Source organism: Colius striatus, chromosome 5, assembly GCF_028858725.1.
Source record: "Colius striatus isolate bColStr4 chromosome 5, bColStr4.1.hap1, whole genome shotgun sequence".
Lineage (NCBI taxonomy): Eukaryota > Metazoa > Chordata > Aves > Coliiformes > Coliidae > Colius > Colius striatus.
In genome coordinates this window covers 35461890-35482020 of record NC_084763.1, presented here as the reverse complement: position 1 = coordinate 35482020, position 20131 = coordinate 35461890, and the positions used below count along the sequence as shown (strand labels likewise).

General features: G+C 38.3%; 1 protein-coding gene across 12 annotated transcripts in view; it reads left to right on the top strand.

The window, feature by feature from the left end:
- Positions 1-20131, top strand: part of CDK14 (cyclin dependent kinase 14) — a 440472-nt gene that overhangs the window by 82714 nt on the left and 337627 nt on the right. For all 12 annotated transcript variants that reach the window (XR_009818728.1, XM_061996203.1, XM_061996209.1 and 9 more), the window contains one exon: positions 11489-11583. Coding sequence is in view for 11 of the 12 variants with exons in the window: in XM_061996203.1 (XP_061852187.1) it covers positions 11489-11583 (95 nt within the window). In the remaining variant the exon portion in view is untranslated. The remainder of the gene's footprint in view (positions 1-11488; positions 11584-20131) is intronic.

Sequence of the window (20131 nt, the reverse complement as noted above, 5' to 3'; positions counted from 1 at the left end):
TCTTCATATTTCTTCTGTTTTGTTTTTGTTTTGCTCTATCTTCTGGACATCTCCTATCTTTTCTTTAGAAGTTTGACTGAATTCTGTGCGACTTATTCTAAGAAACAATGAAAGAGATTCATTTTATGTAGATGAGCTTTGTAAATAAACCCATATGAATTCAATGGATAGGATGTCATAACTCCAGGGGAGTATCCTTTTTAGAAAAGGTTGCATTTTAAAATGTAACCATCTGTAGCAAAAACAAATTTCTCTTTTCATAGTTGCCTGACATTAATATAGCTGCTGCCAAAAATGTCTCCAGTGTATTCCAGATGAGTCCATAACAAGGAATACTTACCATAAAACTTTTACAATCATTAAGGACGATTGGAGCAGTTTGCACTGTGTTGATTTGTGTGTGATGCCTGATTATTGTTCGACACCACATGGCTTTTTTTGAAAGTCTTTCCTTAAGTATTTTTGTGGTATCAACTCACTATTCATCTCTGTTGTTCTTGTCTTATTCCTCTTGATAACTAAGGTTGGACTAGATGATCTCTGGGATTGAGCTGGTATTGGATTAGATTATCACCAGAGGTCCCTTCCAACCCCTACCATTCTGTCATTCTGTGAACTATTACTATTTTCTGTTAATACTTTATATACTTATTTTCTGTTAAAACTGAAGGGGTTTATTTGCTTTGCCTCCAGAATTTTGAAGCAGACTTTTTTTTAACCATGTTATTGATATCTTGTTCTTTTCAAGAGGGCTGTTATTCTACTGCACCCATGCAATCTCCTACGATCCCTGTATTTTTCTCATGTTAATGCTTCCTCTACTAGCACACTGCTGGTTAGTGCCCTAGCTAAACATCCGCTTTTGGTAATCTTCTCCTATGCTGACTTGCTGGGGATATCTCAGGTGTTAAAGTGCGTGCATAGGAACTTCCTGAAATACCGTTCTAATTTCTCAACTTCCTGTAATTCTCCCTGATTTTTATAGCTGTTAACTGAACTCAGTTCTTCCTTCTGCTTGGAGGAATTGTTTGCAATTTTTGACTCTTCCTCAGGAGAGCACCTGGCAAAGAGTAACTTATAGAATAATATCAGCATTCATGCCAATGAAGAGGGAAGGACAGACCTTTGGATCAAAAAGTGGTGTTAGCCCTCTGCTGATTGCAGCTCATATGTGGTCCTGCCAGACAGACCTAAATTCAAACGTTCAAGGCAGAGATACAGTCAAGCTGCTCTTCTTGCCCTAGAGGCTGAATATGTTGCCTCAGACAGGAGATGTTCTGATGCACATTTCATTGGGCATATGTCTGTGTGGTTAGTTACAGGGATTCTTCATTCTCTAGTTTTGAATTGCACTTGAATTGATGAAGGTTTTGAGATTCTTTTTTTTTTTCTAGTCCTGATGTTGTATAGCAGATGCCCTTGTTACTTCATCTTTTGATCATTACTTCTTTTTCTTTCATGTCAGAGCACTGCTACATATTCTCTCTTACTGAATTAATACTTGATTCTTTGGAAATTCTTCTGCTGTATAGATATTACCAGTCTGATCGGGCATTTCAATTTCTGTCAATGTTCTTGAGCACGGTATGCCTGCTGAGTTGTACTGGTTACATTAGCAGTGTGTTTCAATTTTGTCTGTCTGTAAGCTTTATTTTAAGGTAGTTCAATTTTTGCTTTCTATGCTTGATTAGTAGAGGAACTGAATTAGAGATAGGCTTCTGTTTAGTCTCATGCCTTTCATCATTTTAAGTCCTCTGTAACTATCAGATAGGGAAGTGACGTCTTACAGAAGGTATATGACCGAGGATTGCAGTCTTCATATCACTGCTTATGTTCCAAGCCCTTTATTTGTCTCAGAAGTAATGTTTTTCAAGATAAGACCTGAAAGACCTTGTTTATAATGTCCTGGGGCTTTATTTTGAGTAATTTCAGAAGCTATATCAGCTCTCTGGCAGGTATCAGCTTCAATGTTTGGTGAAGATCAAGTAATACTCTACAGGTGGCATGTTGTGCATTTTGTGTTTTCTGTACCTTTGAAATCCTCTGCACCTCATGATGAAAAAGGTGACACACGTAGAGGTTTGAGGAAGCTGAAACTGTCCCTGCCCACAGATTGTCACTTGGAAAAGCAATCTTTTGTTCTTGAAAATTAAGTAATTTTCTGCAGTTAGTGTCATACCTTGTAGTGACCTAGTAGAAATCCTGTGTTATTAATTACTTCAGTACCATACAGACAGAAGTTAGCACAATTGGTTGTTTTTCTTCTTCTAAGACCAACTTAATTTTTACAACTAAGAGTCTTTCCATGTGACATTTACGTACTTATTATGTAAAGTATTGCTTTGCATTTTCCCCCCCTCTTCTTTTAAATAGGAAAGAAGTCTATGAGTGTGATTTCTGAACTGTTTAAACTGATTGAAATTGGATGTGACTGAAACTGAACTGTTTAAACTGATTGAAAATGGAATTTCCAGCAGAAGAGTCTTACCCTTTTATCACATCCAAGTAATGTTCAGAATAATATTTACCTTTGAGGTAGGGAAGTAGGTTTTTATCTACCTGTGCATCACCCATCGGCCACTGTTAAAAGAAGGGAACTTGGCTTGGCAAACCTTTGCTATGATCCAGCCCAACACAACATATATGTATAGGTATACTTGTACCTATTATATACATGTAGCTATAGTTGTGTGTACTTGCCTGTCTATCTGTCTATATCTTTCTAAAAGTCTTTTGCTGAGTTATTTTTGACTACCAAGGGAAGAAACTTGCATTTTTTTTTCTCTCTGACTGAAGAAACGGTAAAATCACAAAATGAACTGGACAAAATAAAAAAGCACAACTCCAAACACATGCCGCTCTTTCTAAAATAGCACTGGCTTTGGGAGATGGTTTGACTCTAATTCTCTGAAAGTTTAATTTGAGATCCATGCTCTTCAGGTATGTGGCCTTACTTGTTTTTGTTCAGTGCAAGGTGAAGTTTTATTGTATTCTGGGTACACATTTTATACACTAAAATAGTACTGTTGCATGCTATATAATAGAATTTTGCAAGTTTTATAAGCTAACCATCTGATCAAGTTACTTAGTGAAATGCATCAGTTGGCTCTCTTTGAATGGCTTGATTTCCATGGCAATGAATTCAAATGTGATAAGGTATGTGTACTACCTTTCAGTTACTTTTTGAAAACTAAATGTAGCAAGCCACTAAATTTCTACTAACTCACATAGATATAAAAAATTTATTCAGATGAAAATAATTGTGTAAGCAATGCTTTTTGGGAGAGCAGCATCTCTTGTGTTTCTGTAACTTCTGTTGGTTTTCAGTCATGTTATATGCAACTTTTCTCCAAAAAAGTGCAAGCAAAAAGTATAACCTGATCCCATTAACACACTGTAAATCAGATGCATAAGAAATCTAACTTTAAAGCAGACACTGAAGTCAGAATTTTATCTAGAAGATGGGGATCATTTCTGTCAGCTTAAACTTGTAGTGTGCTGTTCTTGCCTGTACACAACCGGTTTTAGGAATCTATTAATTACTAGGGTAACTGCACCCTCCCTCATTAGTCCTTTTTATTGACAGAAGATAATTTCAGAACTCAGTGAAAAGAGCAGATTTTTCTTGTTGGCACAAGGGAGGCTTTAATAATCATTAACCTGCGAGATGCTCTCTAGATGATAAGGCAGGTAAAATGTGGCAGGTGGTCAAGCTCTTGTGCTTTAATAGCACTGAGAACAAGTAAACACTTTAAAAACTGCATCCAGTCTTTTCATAGAGAGTTCTAGGGTCGCTTCTGCTCAGATTGCTCTTAAATTATGGTTGCATGTTAAAAGGTAAGAAACGTGCAAGCAATAGGATGGGATTGGGTACTGAAAGAAGTGAGATTAAGGCTCGGTTTGTATTCTTGAGCATCTTCGTATCTCTTGAATATTTCCCTACAAAACAGTCCAACTTTTGCAAGGTTTAACACAAAAAGAAAACAGTGTGATCAAATTGACCTATTATTGTTGGTTGTGTATAACTTCAAATTAGTGTAAAACTTAAATATGATTTTGTGAAAGAAGTCTTAATGTTGAGTCAAGGGCAAAATATAAAATGCTTTAAAAAAAAAAATCTTGTGATTTAATCTCAGTTAAGCCTCCTGGCCTACCTTTTAGGTTTTTCTAGCAAGTAGTTATTTCTTTTGAGGCATATCACAAAACAAATACTTTGTTTTAATTTTCAATAAAATGTAATATTTTTCCCTTGAGGGTAGTTTTACATTGAAGCTTAATATTTGTGTTTTAGATTAAAAAAAAAGTCTTTAAAAATTAAGGTCGGGAGTGTGACAGTTAAGTGTGATGTTCACAAGCTCTTTTGCAGTTATGAAAAATGCATGAGAATATAACCCACACAGCTTCTATAAGAATAGTCTGGAGATTTTTTTATGTAGTTTTCCATTATGACTTTCATAGATTTCCATTATAACTACATAGATTTTGAAAATTCCCAAGAGAGATGTTTGCATGGCAATGTAGTGCAAGGACTCACACTGCAAGGTCTTAAATTAAACCTGTTATCCCTCCTACAGGCTATATAAATTAAATGAGTATTTGAAATGACCTGGTCGGAAAAGACAGTTTCCTCTCATTTGTTTTTGTGTCTTTTATTTTTAACTCTCATACAAGTTTGAAATACTAGCTGCTTCTATTTCTATATTCATTATTTTGGCATACTCTTTCTATACAAACTGTTACTATGATCTGTATTTCCTTAACCAGAGGGGAAATATATCTAATCTTTGTTAGTGTAAGCCATGCTGCTAAAGATGCTAACTCCCTGTGCTCAGCGGTGCTCTTAGACTAATCTTGCATGGAGAAAAATGTAGGCTAATAATAGGAAAAATACTTTAATGGAAACTGTTTTCAAGGAAAATGAAGCATAAAAGAAAACAAGTAAAACTCACAGTGGGTTTCCCGAAGGGAAAGATGTGTACTGTTCTGTGTTCCTGTTTCCAGTATCTTCTTGCAGATAAGATGATCCACTACAAATTTTGTTGGCTTTCACAGTGGCTTAGGACTACGTTGAATTATTCAGAATCATAAGGATCTTTACTCCTTCTGTCTTAGTAATTCATCCATCTTTTCCATTTGAGTTCTCTGGAAGATTGCATGAAAATTACTTTTCATTAGTACTTGAATCATGGCCACACATGTAGTCACATATGGACCTAATTGGGTTTTTTTTAGCTTTGAAAGTTTTTTTTTGTAGCACATACAAAGCTCTGACACTGAGCAAAGTGCTTCTTTAAGCCTAAATAATCCCATTTATCTTCAGTGTATATATATATACAAGTCTGTGGTCAGAGGGAGGAGATCTCCCTTTGGCTTTTATCCAAGAAATTAAGGTAAAATTTTCATAGAAAAGATTTGAAGTCTTTAATTAACTAAACAACAAAAACATTACACATTCAGTAATTAACCAGTTTTCAGAAATAGGAAAGGCATGGATTCTTTTATCACAGTCTTGTTATGTTGTGGCATATTTTGATAGACAGCTGGCTGAACATGAGCCAGTAGTGTGCCCAGGTGGCCAAGGAGGCTAATGGCATCCTGGCTTATATCAGAAATTGTGTGGCCAGCAGGACCAGAGATGTGATTGTCCCCATGTATTCAGCACTGGTGAGGCCACACCTCAAGTACAGCATTCAGTTCTGGGACCCTCACTGCAAAAACGTTGATGTACTGGAGCATGTGCAGAGATGAGCAGTGAAGCTAGTGAAGGGTCTGGAGACCAAATCTGATGAGGAGTGGCTGAGCGAGCTGGGAATGTTTATTCTGGAGAAGAGGAGGCTGAGAGAAGATAAAATGAAAACCTGAAATGGGGTTGTAGCAAAGTGGTTCTTGGTCTTTTCTCACAAGTAACTCTCTCTGCTGGAGAGAGTCCAGCGCAGGGCCACCAAGATGATCAAGGGTATAGAACATCTTTCATATGAGGAAGGACTGCGGGAGCTGGGGCTGTTTACTTTGGAGAAGAGGAGACTGAGGGGAGATCCTTTAAGGTTTATAAATATCTAAAGGATGAGTGACAGGAGGTTGGGACATCCCTCTTTTCTATAGTAGATAGTAACAGGACAAGAGGTAATGGGATGAAGCTGGAACACGAAAGTTCCACTTAAACATAAGAAAAACCTATTTCACCATGAGAGTGATGGAGCAGTGGAACAGGCTGCCCAGACAGGCTGTAGAGTCTCCTTCCTTGGAGGTCTTCAAGACCCGCCTGGACATGTTCCTATGCGACCTGATCTAGGTGAACCTGCTTCTTCAGGAGGGTTGGACTAGATGATCTCTAAAGGTCTCTTCCAACCCCTAGGATTCCATTCTATGATTCTAAGTAATGAATGATAGGATGAGAGGAATGGTCTCAAGTTGTACAGGGGAGGTTTAGATTGGATATTAGGGAAAATTTCTTCACCGAGAGGTTTGTTAAACACTGGCACAGGCTGCCCAGGGAGGTGGTGCAGTCATCATCTCTCCGGATATTTAAAAGACACATAGATGAGGTGATGAGGGAAATGGTTTAGTGGTGGCCGTGTCAGTGCTGGGTTAATGTTTGGACTCGATGATCTTAAAGACCTTTTCCAACTTAAATGATTCTATGTGGGTGTTTTAAAGGGTTAAAAAGCAGCATAAAGGAGTAATAAGAAATGAAAATTAATATTGTAATGTTAGATCTTGAAACAGTAGCTCTATAACAAACATTTTTAAAATAGATGCATTCAACTAAAATTAGCTGTAATTCAGCTGAAATTGATACTTTTTTGGTGAGAAATCTTGTCTGGTTCAAGTAAGAGGATTACACAAACTTTCAGAAATACAGGGAAGCTTCTTGCAGGTCCAGTACTTGTGGAATGTGTCAGTGGCTGATAAAAGCGCTGCACGTCTGATGTGCTCTGGATATGTCTCACTTGTGATATGTATTTCAACCACATCCTAGGCAGAATATAGGACTCTTATGACTAAAAAACCACAATTCTCTGTGCATATATATTGCAATATATTTTACTGAAAGGAATACAATACTTTAAAAGAAGAAATTATATTTAAAAGAGAATCACAGAATCACACAGAATCTTAAGGTTTGGAAGGGACTTTGCAAGATAATCTAATCTAATCCCCCTGTCAGAGCAGGCCACCTAGAGTAGGTCACACAGGAACTCATCTGGATGAATTTTGAATGTCCCCAGAGAAGGAGACTCGACAACCCATCTGGGCAGCCTGTTCCAGTGCTCCCTCACTCTCATAGTGAAGAAAGTCTTCCTTGTATCTCTTTGGAACCTCTTATGTTTCAGCTTGTACCCATTGCCCCTTGTCCTGTCATTGGACATCACTGACTCCATCAACAGCCTGACTCCATCCTCCTGACATCCACCCTTTACGTGTTTGTAAACATTAATGAGATCAGTCCTCAATCTCCTCCAAGCTAAAGAGCCCCAGCTCCCTCAGCCTTTCATCATAAGGGAGATGCTCCACTCCCTTTATCATCTTGGTGGCCCTGCACTGAACTCTGTCCAGCAGCTCCCTGTCCTTCTTGAACTGAGGGGCGCAGAACTGGACACACTATTCCAGATGCAGTCTCACAAGGGCAGAGTAGAGAGGGAGGAGAACCTCTCTCAACCTACTGCCCACAGCCCTTCTAATACACCCCAGGATGCCATTGGCCTTCTTGGCCACGAGGACACATTGCTGGCTTATGCTGATCCTGCTGTCCACCAGGCCTCCCAGATCCTTTTCACCTGCACTACTCTGTAACAGTTAATTCCCCAACCTGTACTGGTTCATGGGGTTATTCTTTCCCAGATGTAAGACTCTACACTTGCCCTTGTTGAATTTCATTAGATTTCTCCCCACCCAACTCTCCAGCCTGTCCAGGTCTTGTTGAATGGCAGCCCAGCCTTCTGGTGTGTTAGTCATGCACCCAGTTTAGGGTCATCAGCAAACTTGCTGACAGTGCCTCTGTTCCCTCATCAGGGTCTTTAATGAATATATTGAACAGTACTGGTCCCAGCACCGACCCCTGAGGGACTCACTAGATCCAGGCCTCCAACTAGACCCTGCTCATTGATCACCACTCTCTACCTCCTTCCCTTCAACCAGTTAACAATCCACCTCACTACTTTAATTATCCAGCCCACACTTTCTCAGTTTTGTGCCAGGATGCTGTGGGAAATGGTGTCAAATGCTTTAATGAAATCAAGATAAACCACATCCACTGCACTACCACCATCTATCTACCTGTTTACACCTTCATAAAAGGCTATCAGGTTGGTCAAATATGACTTCCCCTTGCTAAAGCCATGTTGACTGCTCCTAATTACCCTCTTGTGCTTTAAGTGCCTGGAGACAGCACCCAAGATAAGTCTTTCCATCACCTTTCCAGGGATGAAAGTGAGGTTGATCAGTTTGTAGTTACCCAGCTCCTCCTTCTTACCCTTTCTGAAGACTGGAGTGACATTTGCTTTCCTCCAGTCCTCAGGCACTTCTCTTGTTCTCCACGACTTACTGAAGACGATGGAGAGTGGTTTAGCAATGGCTTCCACCAGCTCCCTCAGCACCCACAGGTGCATCCCATCGGAGCACATGGATTTATGTACATCCAGACTGCTCAACAGATCCCTAACCCATTTCTCATCATCTGTATTTGACTTTAGTATTAGCAATTGCTTTAAAAAAAAGGTACCATAATCTTGCTTTAACAAGACATAATTCTTTAACCAAATACTTGAAAAATATAAACTAATGTGAAGAAATATGAATAATAACATTTATGGCCGTGTAGCTGAAAAAAATATGAAAAGGGGAGTACAAGAATAAAGTAAGCTGAAATGGTTATCATTTTCAGCAGTCACATAGAACTTCAAATTGTTTAGATCCCTTCTGTAGTTAGATCTCTTTAAGTTTCAAACTTAAGTTTTGGAAAGTTTCGCATTTTTTCATTATCTCTGTCAGTTTTCAACTTCTTTATGACTGAGAAATAAAAGGAAAGGTAAGAAGTGTCTGAACTCTTTATCTTTTTAAGCAATTTGTAATTGTAAGATTGAATTAATATGTGAGGCTTCATTTAAAAAAACAGAAAGTGTTGGAGAAATAGTTTTCTTCTAAACTATTTGTATGTGCAAAGTGAGATCTGTCTTGGTATTTCAATAAGAAATATCATACAAATTTGTTTGCAAAGTTCTGCTGCCTCAGATTTTTTTTTTTTACATAAAATCCTCTGAAGGTTTTCTACACCAAATACTTTAAAAAATACTAAGCCTTTGAAGATGATACACACAAGGAAAAATAATGTCCATTTTCACAAAGCGATATGTAATAGGGTGAGAACATGGATAATCCCATCTAGTGATCCATTTGGACTACAGCAGAGCTGTAGTTCTGTAGTACAGCAGTAACCTGCAAAGAGGAGAATATCAGCCATTTGATTTTACTGCATATTGGACAGGCAGTGTCCAATGGGTTGGATTTCTGGTTGTTTTCTGGTTGTTTCTGGTCTGCCTGAGCAGGCACTGGACAAGTGATTCAGGCTTCTTGGGAAGGGTGGCAGGTCAGCCATGCTGCGGCAGAGCTGAGCTCTGCGGCAGTGAATGCGTTTGCCCTTGAGGACAAGACAGTTGAAATTGACAGCTCTTTTGTACAGTCAGGACTCAGCTCTCTGCATGGTTCCCACCAGTGTGAGCTTTTAGCGTTTTTCCCATTCTCAGTGAGGATGCAGGAGCTCCTAATAAGAGAAGAGTAAAAAGGCATGACCTTGAATCCATGCTTCTGGCAGCTGGAACATGGAGAAATAAGCTTGAGGTTGTGGGAATAATTACTGTTGATGATGTACTGTGTGCTAATGGATTGGTGTCTTGTTTCCTATAAAGATATAAGGGCATTGCAAGTTGTTATGACCTTCATATTATGGTTTCCGGCAGCATAAAATAAAGCAAATCTCAGTGTGAAAATAAAATGGATGTGAAACACATGTACAAACTCTATCCTTTTCCTTTCTTGCTACGAGGAAACCAACAGTAAACTATTCACTGTTAACTAGGGCAGCATTTCCACTCCAAACAAAGCTACTCACTGTGTGTTCACTGCAGCCTGCAATTTGCAAAATACTTTGCTGTACCTCTCCATTATATGGGAAACACTTAAACAGCTAAACACTTTCTTCTGTAGTTTTGTAATGTTGCATTAGTCCATATTTGGATACTTAAATGAGAAGGCTACTTGGAGAAATATTTTTGTCACCTCTCTTGGTGACAACTGTAATAAAACTGTGATTAAAAAAACCCGAACAGACACAAGCACAGATGAGGAATCAAGAATATTTCTGCCTTATCTGTAATGCAGTTTTCCAAATAATGTAACAGGTCAATGATCTGAGGGTTCTCATATGATAAATTTCCAGTAGTCTATTAATATTTTAGGAATTGGATAGCAAAATAATAGGCTGTTCTGTGTATTGGAGGGAGATGAAAGGGCTCAATTTTGCAAACATATATGTGTATATCTAGTATAATTCAATAGAAAGCTAGGATGTTAGTCTCAAAAAAGATGTGTATATTCCCAAATGACAGAGTTTTGGCTTAGGACAAACATAGAATAGTTGAGTAAAGAGAATTTTTGCCTTTTCTGTCTAATAATTAATTGAGTATAGTGAAGAGGTATAAGGTACCAAGTGATCTTACCAGGGAAACCATTGTCTGTTTAAATAGAAGAAATTTTTATTCTGAGTTGATTTAAAACTGTGGTTTTAAAGGAATTTAGACACAGGCGTGTCCTGTATTGTAATGTATAAATTTCCAGACCCGTAACTTAGGGCTGCAGATATTAAGGTCTCAGGACTTTATTCAAGTATGCTGCATATACATGCCATTGAAAGTATACTGTGAGCATATCCACAATCTGAAGACTGTAAAGATAATTCAGAAGAAATATAATTCAGAATCAAATTGTCAATGGTTGACATACCGCAACATCGGCTATTTAGAGCAATGTGTTTGGGTGGGTTCCAGTCTAAAAAAAAAAAAAAAAAAACTGATAAGTTGAACATCTCTTTTTAATCTGAGTTTGTAGGGCAGACTGCTGCTTAGATCTCTTAACAAAGCTAAGTAGCTTAGTTGTTAATGATCTTTTTCCCTGTGTGAATTGATATATGTGAAAAATAAAATAGAAACATCGCTTTGATTGAGAACAAAATCCTTTTGATAGTTCTGGTGATGTAAGTGAATATTTGATGCTGACAGTCACCATCTGGGTTACTGAATGATGTTTTATTGGAGTAGCCTATTAGATTGTTTCATTAACTCTGCTATTAATTATTTTTTTAATTGTTGACTGCTGAAAACATGGGGCTCTATGAGTTTTGATAATGATATTTGGTCTCTAAAGGCTGTCTTAAAGCAGTTAATGTTGTGTGTGCAAGACATGCTGAAAGCTCTTATTTTTTTGTTTTGTTTAGCCTACAAGCCCCAAGTTTGGAAAAGCAGATTCATATGAAAAACTGGAGAAATTAGGGGAAGGGTCCTATGCTACAGTATACAAAGGGAAAAGCAAGTAAGTAGTGTGTTCTTTTCATTTACTTTTGTGTGTAAATGAAGATAAGCAGAAAGTAGTAACTGATGTTGCTGCTCATGTACATAGATCTCTATGAATGAATGCAAAGCAGTTACTGATTGCCATGTACTCTAATGAAAGAGGCTGAGAACATATGGCATAGATTGACGTTACCTTCACATTGGAACAAAATGAAATCCCGTCTCATTAACCAGATAGTTTGTTTGTTCTTTAATATTGTACTACTTGGCCATTCCAAATTAATTTTTAGGGGTAAATGCACAATATACTGTCAAGTACATATTTCTGATGTTCTGGGAGCAATGCTGAAGCTATGCAGAGTTTTTAGTCTTTTGTTTGTCATTATTAAAAACCTTTAATAAAATAACATTAAGAGAATTAATAGAATTTTGAACTACTATAAGTTTTGTTTGTCACAGAGCTTATTTACAATGGTTAAAACTATGCCACCTTGTAATAATCTACTGTCTACATGTCAAATATCTTTTTTCAGTCCTTTTAAAGTTATTTGTTGCAACATTTTTATCTCCAGTGCCTCAAGTGCTTCTTTATTGTGTATAGAATAACTCAGTAAATATGCTTAAAATGCACTTCTTGAGCTGATGCTTCAGTTGAGAGTTATCTTTTGTCAAGCAGAGTGTCTTGTGCCAGTTCATATATTTATTGAAATTTTCAATAATAATAAAGCAATTTTGAGAGAAAGATTAGATGCACGTGATATTTGTATTTAAAAACTTTGTGTAGTGAATGACAGATGAGACAACTGTACCATTCTCATGAATTAGAATATCATGACAGTCACGGGACAGAATATTTACTGAAACAAAGAAATATGTGTTAACAATTTCCAGGGTCTTTAAGTTAGGTAGGGACTGAAAATTACTTTTATCACTGAACATTTCTAATAAATCAGTGAGGAGTGGCATCATCTCTGAGGACCTTTTAGATTGATGAGCATAATGACAGCTGATATGCATAAAACCATGTTCTAAATGTAGAAATAGTATGTACACTTCTGCCATGCCAGTGCGTGTATTGTCTTTCACTGGCAGGTTTCTTAAAGAAAATGCAGTTATGTTGTTAATGGTTCAGTTACGCATCACCATAAATTCCAGATGTTATACGCATAAGCTTTTTATTGGAATCTGTGTAATATAAGAAAATAGTATAGATATCAGCTTGTGCCCTTATAACCAAAACCCTTTAGTGAAATCACAGCCTGTATCTGGCGATAGTTGTCCCAATAGTTGGCTTTCAAAAAGGTTGAACTAAGGCAACAGGGTTGCTGCATGTTCTGTCAATCAGTGGAACAGACTAGAAATTAAAAACCAAGCTAAGGGCTTCCCTGAAGCTATGTCACTCAGTGGTGATTTGTGAACGTGTTGTGAAACATAGATTGTTCGAGTAGAGCTGGCTGCAGATCTGTGAGAAATACTTCAATGATTTTAATGGTAGTTGAATAATAAATTTAAATTACTGGTCTCTCAGCATTCTCCATTATAAATAGGAAGTTCTGGACAAGTAGTGTGAATTATAAGAATTATATGTAACTTTATTCTCCTGCTTTATAACGTGTAGGTCTTTAAAATGTATTTAGAAAAAAAAAGCATATGTAACTAGAATATGAATAAGAATACATAAACAGAGAATATTCTTAATGTTACAGTATCTTAAGATTCACAGAATCTGAAGGTTTGGAAAGGACTTTGCAAGATAATCTAATCCACCCCCCTGTCAGAGCAGGCCACCTAGAGTAGGTCACACAGGAACTCATCTAGATGAATTTTGAATGTCCCCAGAGAAGGAGACTCGACAACCCATCTGGGCAGCCTGTTCCAGTGCTCCCTCACTCTCATAGTGAAGAAAGTCTTCCTTGTATCTCTTTGGAACCTCTTATGTTTCAGCTTGTACCCATTGCCCCTTGTCCTGTCATTGGACATCACTGACTCCATCAACAGCCTGAATCCATCCTCCTGACATCCACCCTTTACGTGTTTGTAAACATTAATGAGATCATCCCTCAATCTCCTCCAAGCTAAAGAGCCCCAACTCCCTCAGCCTTTCATCATAAGCGAGATGCTCCACTCCCTTTATCATCTTGGTGGCCCTGCACTGAACTCTGTCCAGCAGCTCCCTGTCCTTCTTGAACTGAGGGGCGCAGAACTGGACACACTATTCCAGATGCAGTCTCACAAGGGCAGAGTAGAGAGGGAGGAGAACCTCTCTCAACCTACTGCCCACAGCCCTTCTAATACACCCCAGGATGCCATTGGCCTTCTTGGCCACGAGGACACATTGCTGGCTTATGCTGATCCTGCTGTCCACCAGGCCTCCCAGATCCTTTTCACCTGCACTACTCTGTAACAATTAATTCCCCAACCTGTACTGGTTCATGGGGTTATTCTTTCCCAGATGTAAGACTCTACACTTGCCCTTGTTGAATTTCATTAGATTTCTCCCCACCCAACTCTCCAGCCTGTCCAGGTCTTGTTTCTTTATCCTCCTTGATTTTGTTTGACTTAGTTGTTTTTGTCACTGAGATTTGAATAATTCCTGTATTGCACAGCACCATCCTCATTCAGTCAAGACTTCTGATTCTTGAACTAGTGAAAAAGCTGAGCTACTTCATAGCAGAAGGAGGCTGTACTTCAAGACATTGTTTCTCTGATGTTTCAAAAGGAGATATTGAGTGAAGTAATGTACCCCTTCTACTTCTTCCCTATGAAAAACTGAGGAAACTTTGTCCTATGTGATATTCCCAAAGAAAGAGATATATTAACTACTCTTGGGGATACCAGAGGGACAGTGCAGGGTATGAACAGATGGGCTGAAGTTAGCTCCAGCCATTCCGTGAATCTAACTGCTGATACTGCTAAACAGTCAGATTAGTTCTGACTGTTCATAGTGTTATCTAAAATGGTACAGAAATATACAGAAGCTTTTTTTTTGTAGATACATAGGGTGAGAGTGACATGCATCACTGTGTTCCCCTGGCTACAGGCTCAGTGGGAAGAAAATTGAACAAAACAGATCAAAAGAGGACTGTTGGTTTTGACATGTGCCCAGTTTGCTGAAGGATTGAAACCTCATGGCACACTTCAGAATGCAGAGATGACGTGTGTTTGGAAAACTGGTAATACTTGGACAACAAGTGCATTTTGGTGAAAAAGTTTGAGAATTTTGAACTCTCAACTTGAATGCTCAGTTAACTCATGTTGCGAAATATTTGAGATGTGTCATTAACTGAAGTTGAAGATGGAGAATTTAGGGTCAGATCGAGCTGTTTTGAGTGACATTTTCTACTCAGGATTATTGTGCTTAATATTTATGGCCAGCTGCATGTGGCAAGCAGTGAGGTTTAGGGATTTTTTAATACCTTTCCTGAGATGTATTTCAACTTTTAGAATTATTGCACCTACTGATCATAGTGATAGAATATAATTTTTGTTATCTTAACTTACTATTTGGAAAGACTGAAAGAGACATACTTGTCTCCAGTGACACAGAATCAACCCTTCCTTTCTTCAAATTTGAAGTAATGCATGCAGTAACTTATTTTCATGTCAAGCCTGGCTTTTTACAACTTGGAGCAGGATCAGTGCCCTCGCCTTCCCATCAAACTCATTACTTTTCTCTCTATTTGAGTATTTGTGATAGTATACCAGGAAAGTGAAATGAAGTGGACTAATTCCTCTTACTGGGTGATGGATTTCTTTTTTTGTAGTCAGATAAAAATGATTCTCTGGAGTGAGGAGGGAGTAGAGTGAACAACACTCTGTTATAGAGAAAAGTGAAGCAGTATTCTCTTATGCTGGGCGGCTTTTATTTTTGAAACAGACAAGCAGCCATTTCTTTCTGGCTGACAGTTGCATTAAGAGGCATGTGTAATGAAACTTACCTCTGCATGTTCACTTTCTACTTTCATTCAGGTTAGAGTCCCATATCTTTGTTGTATAAAACCCCAAGAGGCTGTTTACTGCATGAAATTGCGATAACTTTGAAGCAATTTCCACTTATTTTTTTCATTTTGTTTTTTAGTGTAAAATTTTGGAGAAGTAGGCTTAGTAATTTATGGATAACACTGTGAAAAATGGTGCAAGTTCCATTGACTCTGTGTTTGGCTAACACCTTGAACATTTGCCATTAAATAGATACAAAGCAGTAAGTGCCTTTGGAATTCCTGTGTCATTTCATTGTACAGTTGAGATGAAGTGCTGTCTGTCTGTACATTGACACATGTATCTTTCTGCTGCCATTGACCTGTTTTCCTCTTGAGCTTGATTATAAATGTACTTGAATCTACAGCAATGGGACCTGGTTTGATCTGTGGCATGTATATGTTGATGAGTGTTATGAGAGTCTCGACATGAAGCTGTTGGCCAGACAAGGGGGTTGTTTGCAATTAGAACCTCCTACAGAACAGTATGGAGACCTCGCATTCCCATACCAGAAACTCTGTGTTTGATACTTCAGTGAAAAAACTGTGATTTTGGCAGTGTTACGAGTTGACATGGTTTCTATCCTCTCCTCCCATTGTGTTCCATTGCCCTTCAAGGCAAAGAATTAAAAAAGATTACTTTGGTTAAAATGATTTGATCTGTGACTGCTGCTGGCACAGCATGTGTCTGTATTTTGAGAGGCAAGCCAATGCTATCTCCACTGCTTCTGCACTGCCGTGATCCCAGTCTGCTTCTTGCTTGTCCATGTGATTTGTAGTGTACCTTTATTTTTTTTTTGGCACCTTTACTAGATTGCACGTGCTCAAAGTATTACAAAAATGCATAGAATTTGTAACAGAGCGCCAAATCAATTTATTTTTGCCTAATTTCCTTAACACAAAATTACATTATTTCAGTTTATCCCTATATAAAACGCTTATCATAATAAATTCTGGTCCCTATTCCTTTAACTGTTAATAGGAGAAATTGGTAGAGCATGGAGCAGAGCACACTAGAAGTTGATGCTATCGAGAGCTTGAAGGCTGCAGAGGTAGGGCAGTCCTTCAGGCAAGTTACTTTTCCCATTTCTGTTTGAAAACAGATTTTTTTGTGCTCAAGGTGATTGCAATTGTACCCAAAGATAACAGGCATTTTTTGCTGATAGCCAGGGCATTTGATGTTTATCTCCATCAAAGGCAGTACCTTTTACTATTCACCTGAAAATCAATACGGAGTTTGTGATATAAAGTGTGTATCTTAGGGAGAAATTGGCACAAAGGGCAGGCACTGTGCCATGTTATTCTTGAGGCAGCAGGGAGTATTTGAATAATCAGTGGGAAATACCTGTATTTATAATATAGACTGAATATTTCAAAATTGTTTTGATTCATGATGCCTTGGTGACCTAAACTTTCTGAACCTTTTCTTTTATTTCTTGCAAATTGTGTGAAATCAGTGTTAGCCTACAAATGAAACTCTTCATCTGAGGTTACCAGATGCCTGGAAAAGGAATATATGTTGATGGATTATCAAAAGACACTTCATGTTTACCTACTAGAGCTTTGAAATTTTTTATTTTTTCCTTTTTTCCCCCCCTATTTTTTGAACTGATGTGCTTAACTGATTTTTGAAGGCTGCTCTTTACTATACATTTTAAAGTCATGACATGCCTTTATAAAGTGTGTACATAGATGCTTTAAAGAAAACCTCTAGCTTTGTCTTTAATAAAAACAGTAACTTCCAGTTGAACTGGATGCAAAACTAATGATGACTTGATGTCCAACTAAATGACAAATGGTGGAAAATTAGATAAAATAGTGTAGGTACTAAATTAAGTTACTAAGATTCTAACTAAAAGATGAATCATTGACTAAATTGGTCACTTACTGAGTGAATTTCTCTGTTTAAATGTAATACTGGGAGATTTTACCTCTATTGTTGTGTAAAAGACAATATTATACTCTATATATATTTGTACACTACAAATGTAAGTCCTTTCCAGTAAGAGCAATGTAATATAAATCACGTTTATGATAGAATCATAGAATGGTAGGGTTGGAAGGTGTTCTGGTTTAGCAAGGAGCAGCTTTTCCTTGGTAACAGGGGGAACGGGTTGCAGTGAAGACCCAGTAAAGAGTTTGTGGACTCTCTCCCAGCTCCTGGGTTCACACCCACCTCCGGCCCGGCTGGGCCAATCTGGCGCCTCTGCGATCACTATTTAGGCGATGGGAATTTGAAGTGCTGGCAGGAGGTGTAAGAGTGATACAAGATGGAGGCGAGCACACGGACCCTTCAGACAGAGAAGGAGGAAAGAAGGAGAAGCAATAGACCAGAGACCCCTCTGCGACCTGTGTACCCCTGTGACCTATGGAGATCCATGGCAGGACTGAGAGTTACCAGCAGCTCCTTGTGAGTGAGCCCAACTGGGCAAGGGACTGTGTGGGGAGATGGCCATGGCCCAGGCCGTGCAGGAGAGCCTGTGCACTGCAGAGCAGCCCCACACGAGAGGCAGAAAGGGATCAGGGCTCTGAGACCGGGAAGAGGGGAGGTGTGGCAAGAAGGTGTTCTTAAAAAGGCTGGTCGAACTCTTCATTTTTGTACTACTCTGTGTTGTTTTATTTTGGTTATGTTTTGGGGTTTTATGTTTTAGTTGGTGTTGCATTGAAGTATTTTCTGTTTTCCTCCCCAAGCCCAATGGCAATTAAGGTCTCCCTGTCCTTAGGCAATTCTCAGCCTCTTTGGTACTTCAGGCTAATTTTTGTTCCCTGATGGGCCTAAACCAACACAGAAGGGACCTTTAGAGATCATCTAATCCAACCCCCCTGCAGAATCAGGTTCACCTAGATCAGGTCACATAGGAACATGTCCAGGCGGGTCTTGAAGACCTCCAAGGAAGGAGACTCCACACCCTCCCTGGGCAGCCTGTGCCACTGCTCCGTCACCCTCACAGTGAAATAGTTTTTCTTATATTTAAATGGAACTGTTTGTGTTCCAGCTTCATCCCATTACCCCTTGTCCTGTTGCTAGCTACTATAGAAAAAAGGGATGTCCCAACCTCCTGACACCCACCATTTATATACTTCTAAATATTAATGAGATCTGCCCTCAGTCTTCTCCAGTCTAAACAGCCCCAGTTCTCACAACCTTTCCTCATAAGGAAGATGTTCCAGTCCCCTTATCATCTTGCTGGCTCTGCGCTGGACTCTCTCCATAAGTTCCCTGTCCCTCTTGAGATGGAGACCCCAGAACTGGATACAGGACTCTAGAGGAGGCCTCACCAGGGCAGAGTAGAGGTGAAGGAGAACCTCACTCGACCTGCTGACCACACTCTTTTGATGCATCCCAGGATGCCATTGTCTTTCTTGGCCACGAGGGCACATTGCTGGCTCATGTTCAGTTTATTGTGAACTACGACAAACAGGTCTCTTGAATCAGTTTATACTGAACTGTCTGATAATGATTAAAAGAAGTGTTTCCTTCAGTGTGGAATTAGTTACTTCTTGGTAGAATAATCACAGGTGACTAAACTTAACAGTTAGTTAATTTACCTCTGTGAGATTTCTTCAAAGGAAAATTCTGCTTGGTTTCATTAGGCCACTGTGGTCTGTTTGGGGTTTAAGATGTATTTTAGTGACATTAATATCACTACAGAGTAGATTTAATTAGATATTCTCAGACTTTGATCATCAAACTTTGAGGTTTTTTGTGTAAGTAAATATTTCACAGTTGGGAGTTTGTTTTCTTCATATTAATTAGTTTGTTGAAATGTGTATTACAAGTAAGAGCATCATCCCAGTCCTATTTCCTGATTTTTCTTTGCAGAGATGTGCCCAAGCTTAGCACTTGCTTGAGTTATGAACTCGCCCTCGCTCCAGCAAGGTTAAAACTCTGTATTAAATAAAGAGATTGAGTCTTTTAAAGGCTTTCTATTTAGAACATCTATGGTGCATAAATGTAACTGAAAAACTCGAGAAAATACTATTACTGTACAATTTTAGTCTCTTTTGTTTGTCAGCATTGACCCCAGTGAAGCCCATTAAGTCATCAGCTCCTTTATATTCATCAGTATTATATGTTCTTAATGGTGCATTAAAGCATTAAATAATTTCTAATCTTCTCTACTTTCTCATAAATGATAATTTTTATAAATGTGTTTATTTTGGTAATGCTGACATGTGCTGTTTTAGAAAAGGCAGAATAACACATTAATTACACAAAATATTACATTATTTTTAGTTAATAACTAGCTCCTTCATATCTTTTATAATATACAGACTTTTTTTATATGCCACATAAAACAATTTGGACTATTTTTTCTTTTGCCTACATTGCTTATAAATATAATTAGAAGAGCTTACGTAACATTAGAATGCTGAATTTCTATAAATTGGGAATCTGTCAACTGCTGGCAGTTTACCTAGAGTAAAGTAGCTTTGTGTGGTAATTAGAGAGGCTTCAGGACTTCTGTCTATTTCTGAAGATTTTTAGATGAGAGAGAGAGAGAAAGAGTGAATTGGTTTAGGAAGGATGATGGCTGGAAAGTTAGAAAATAGGAATTTTATAACCTCTTTTGTTCTTAATAGAAACTA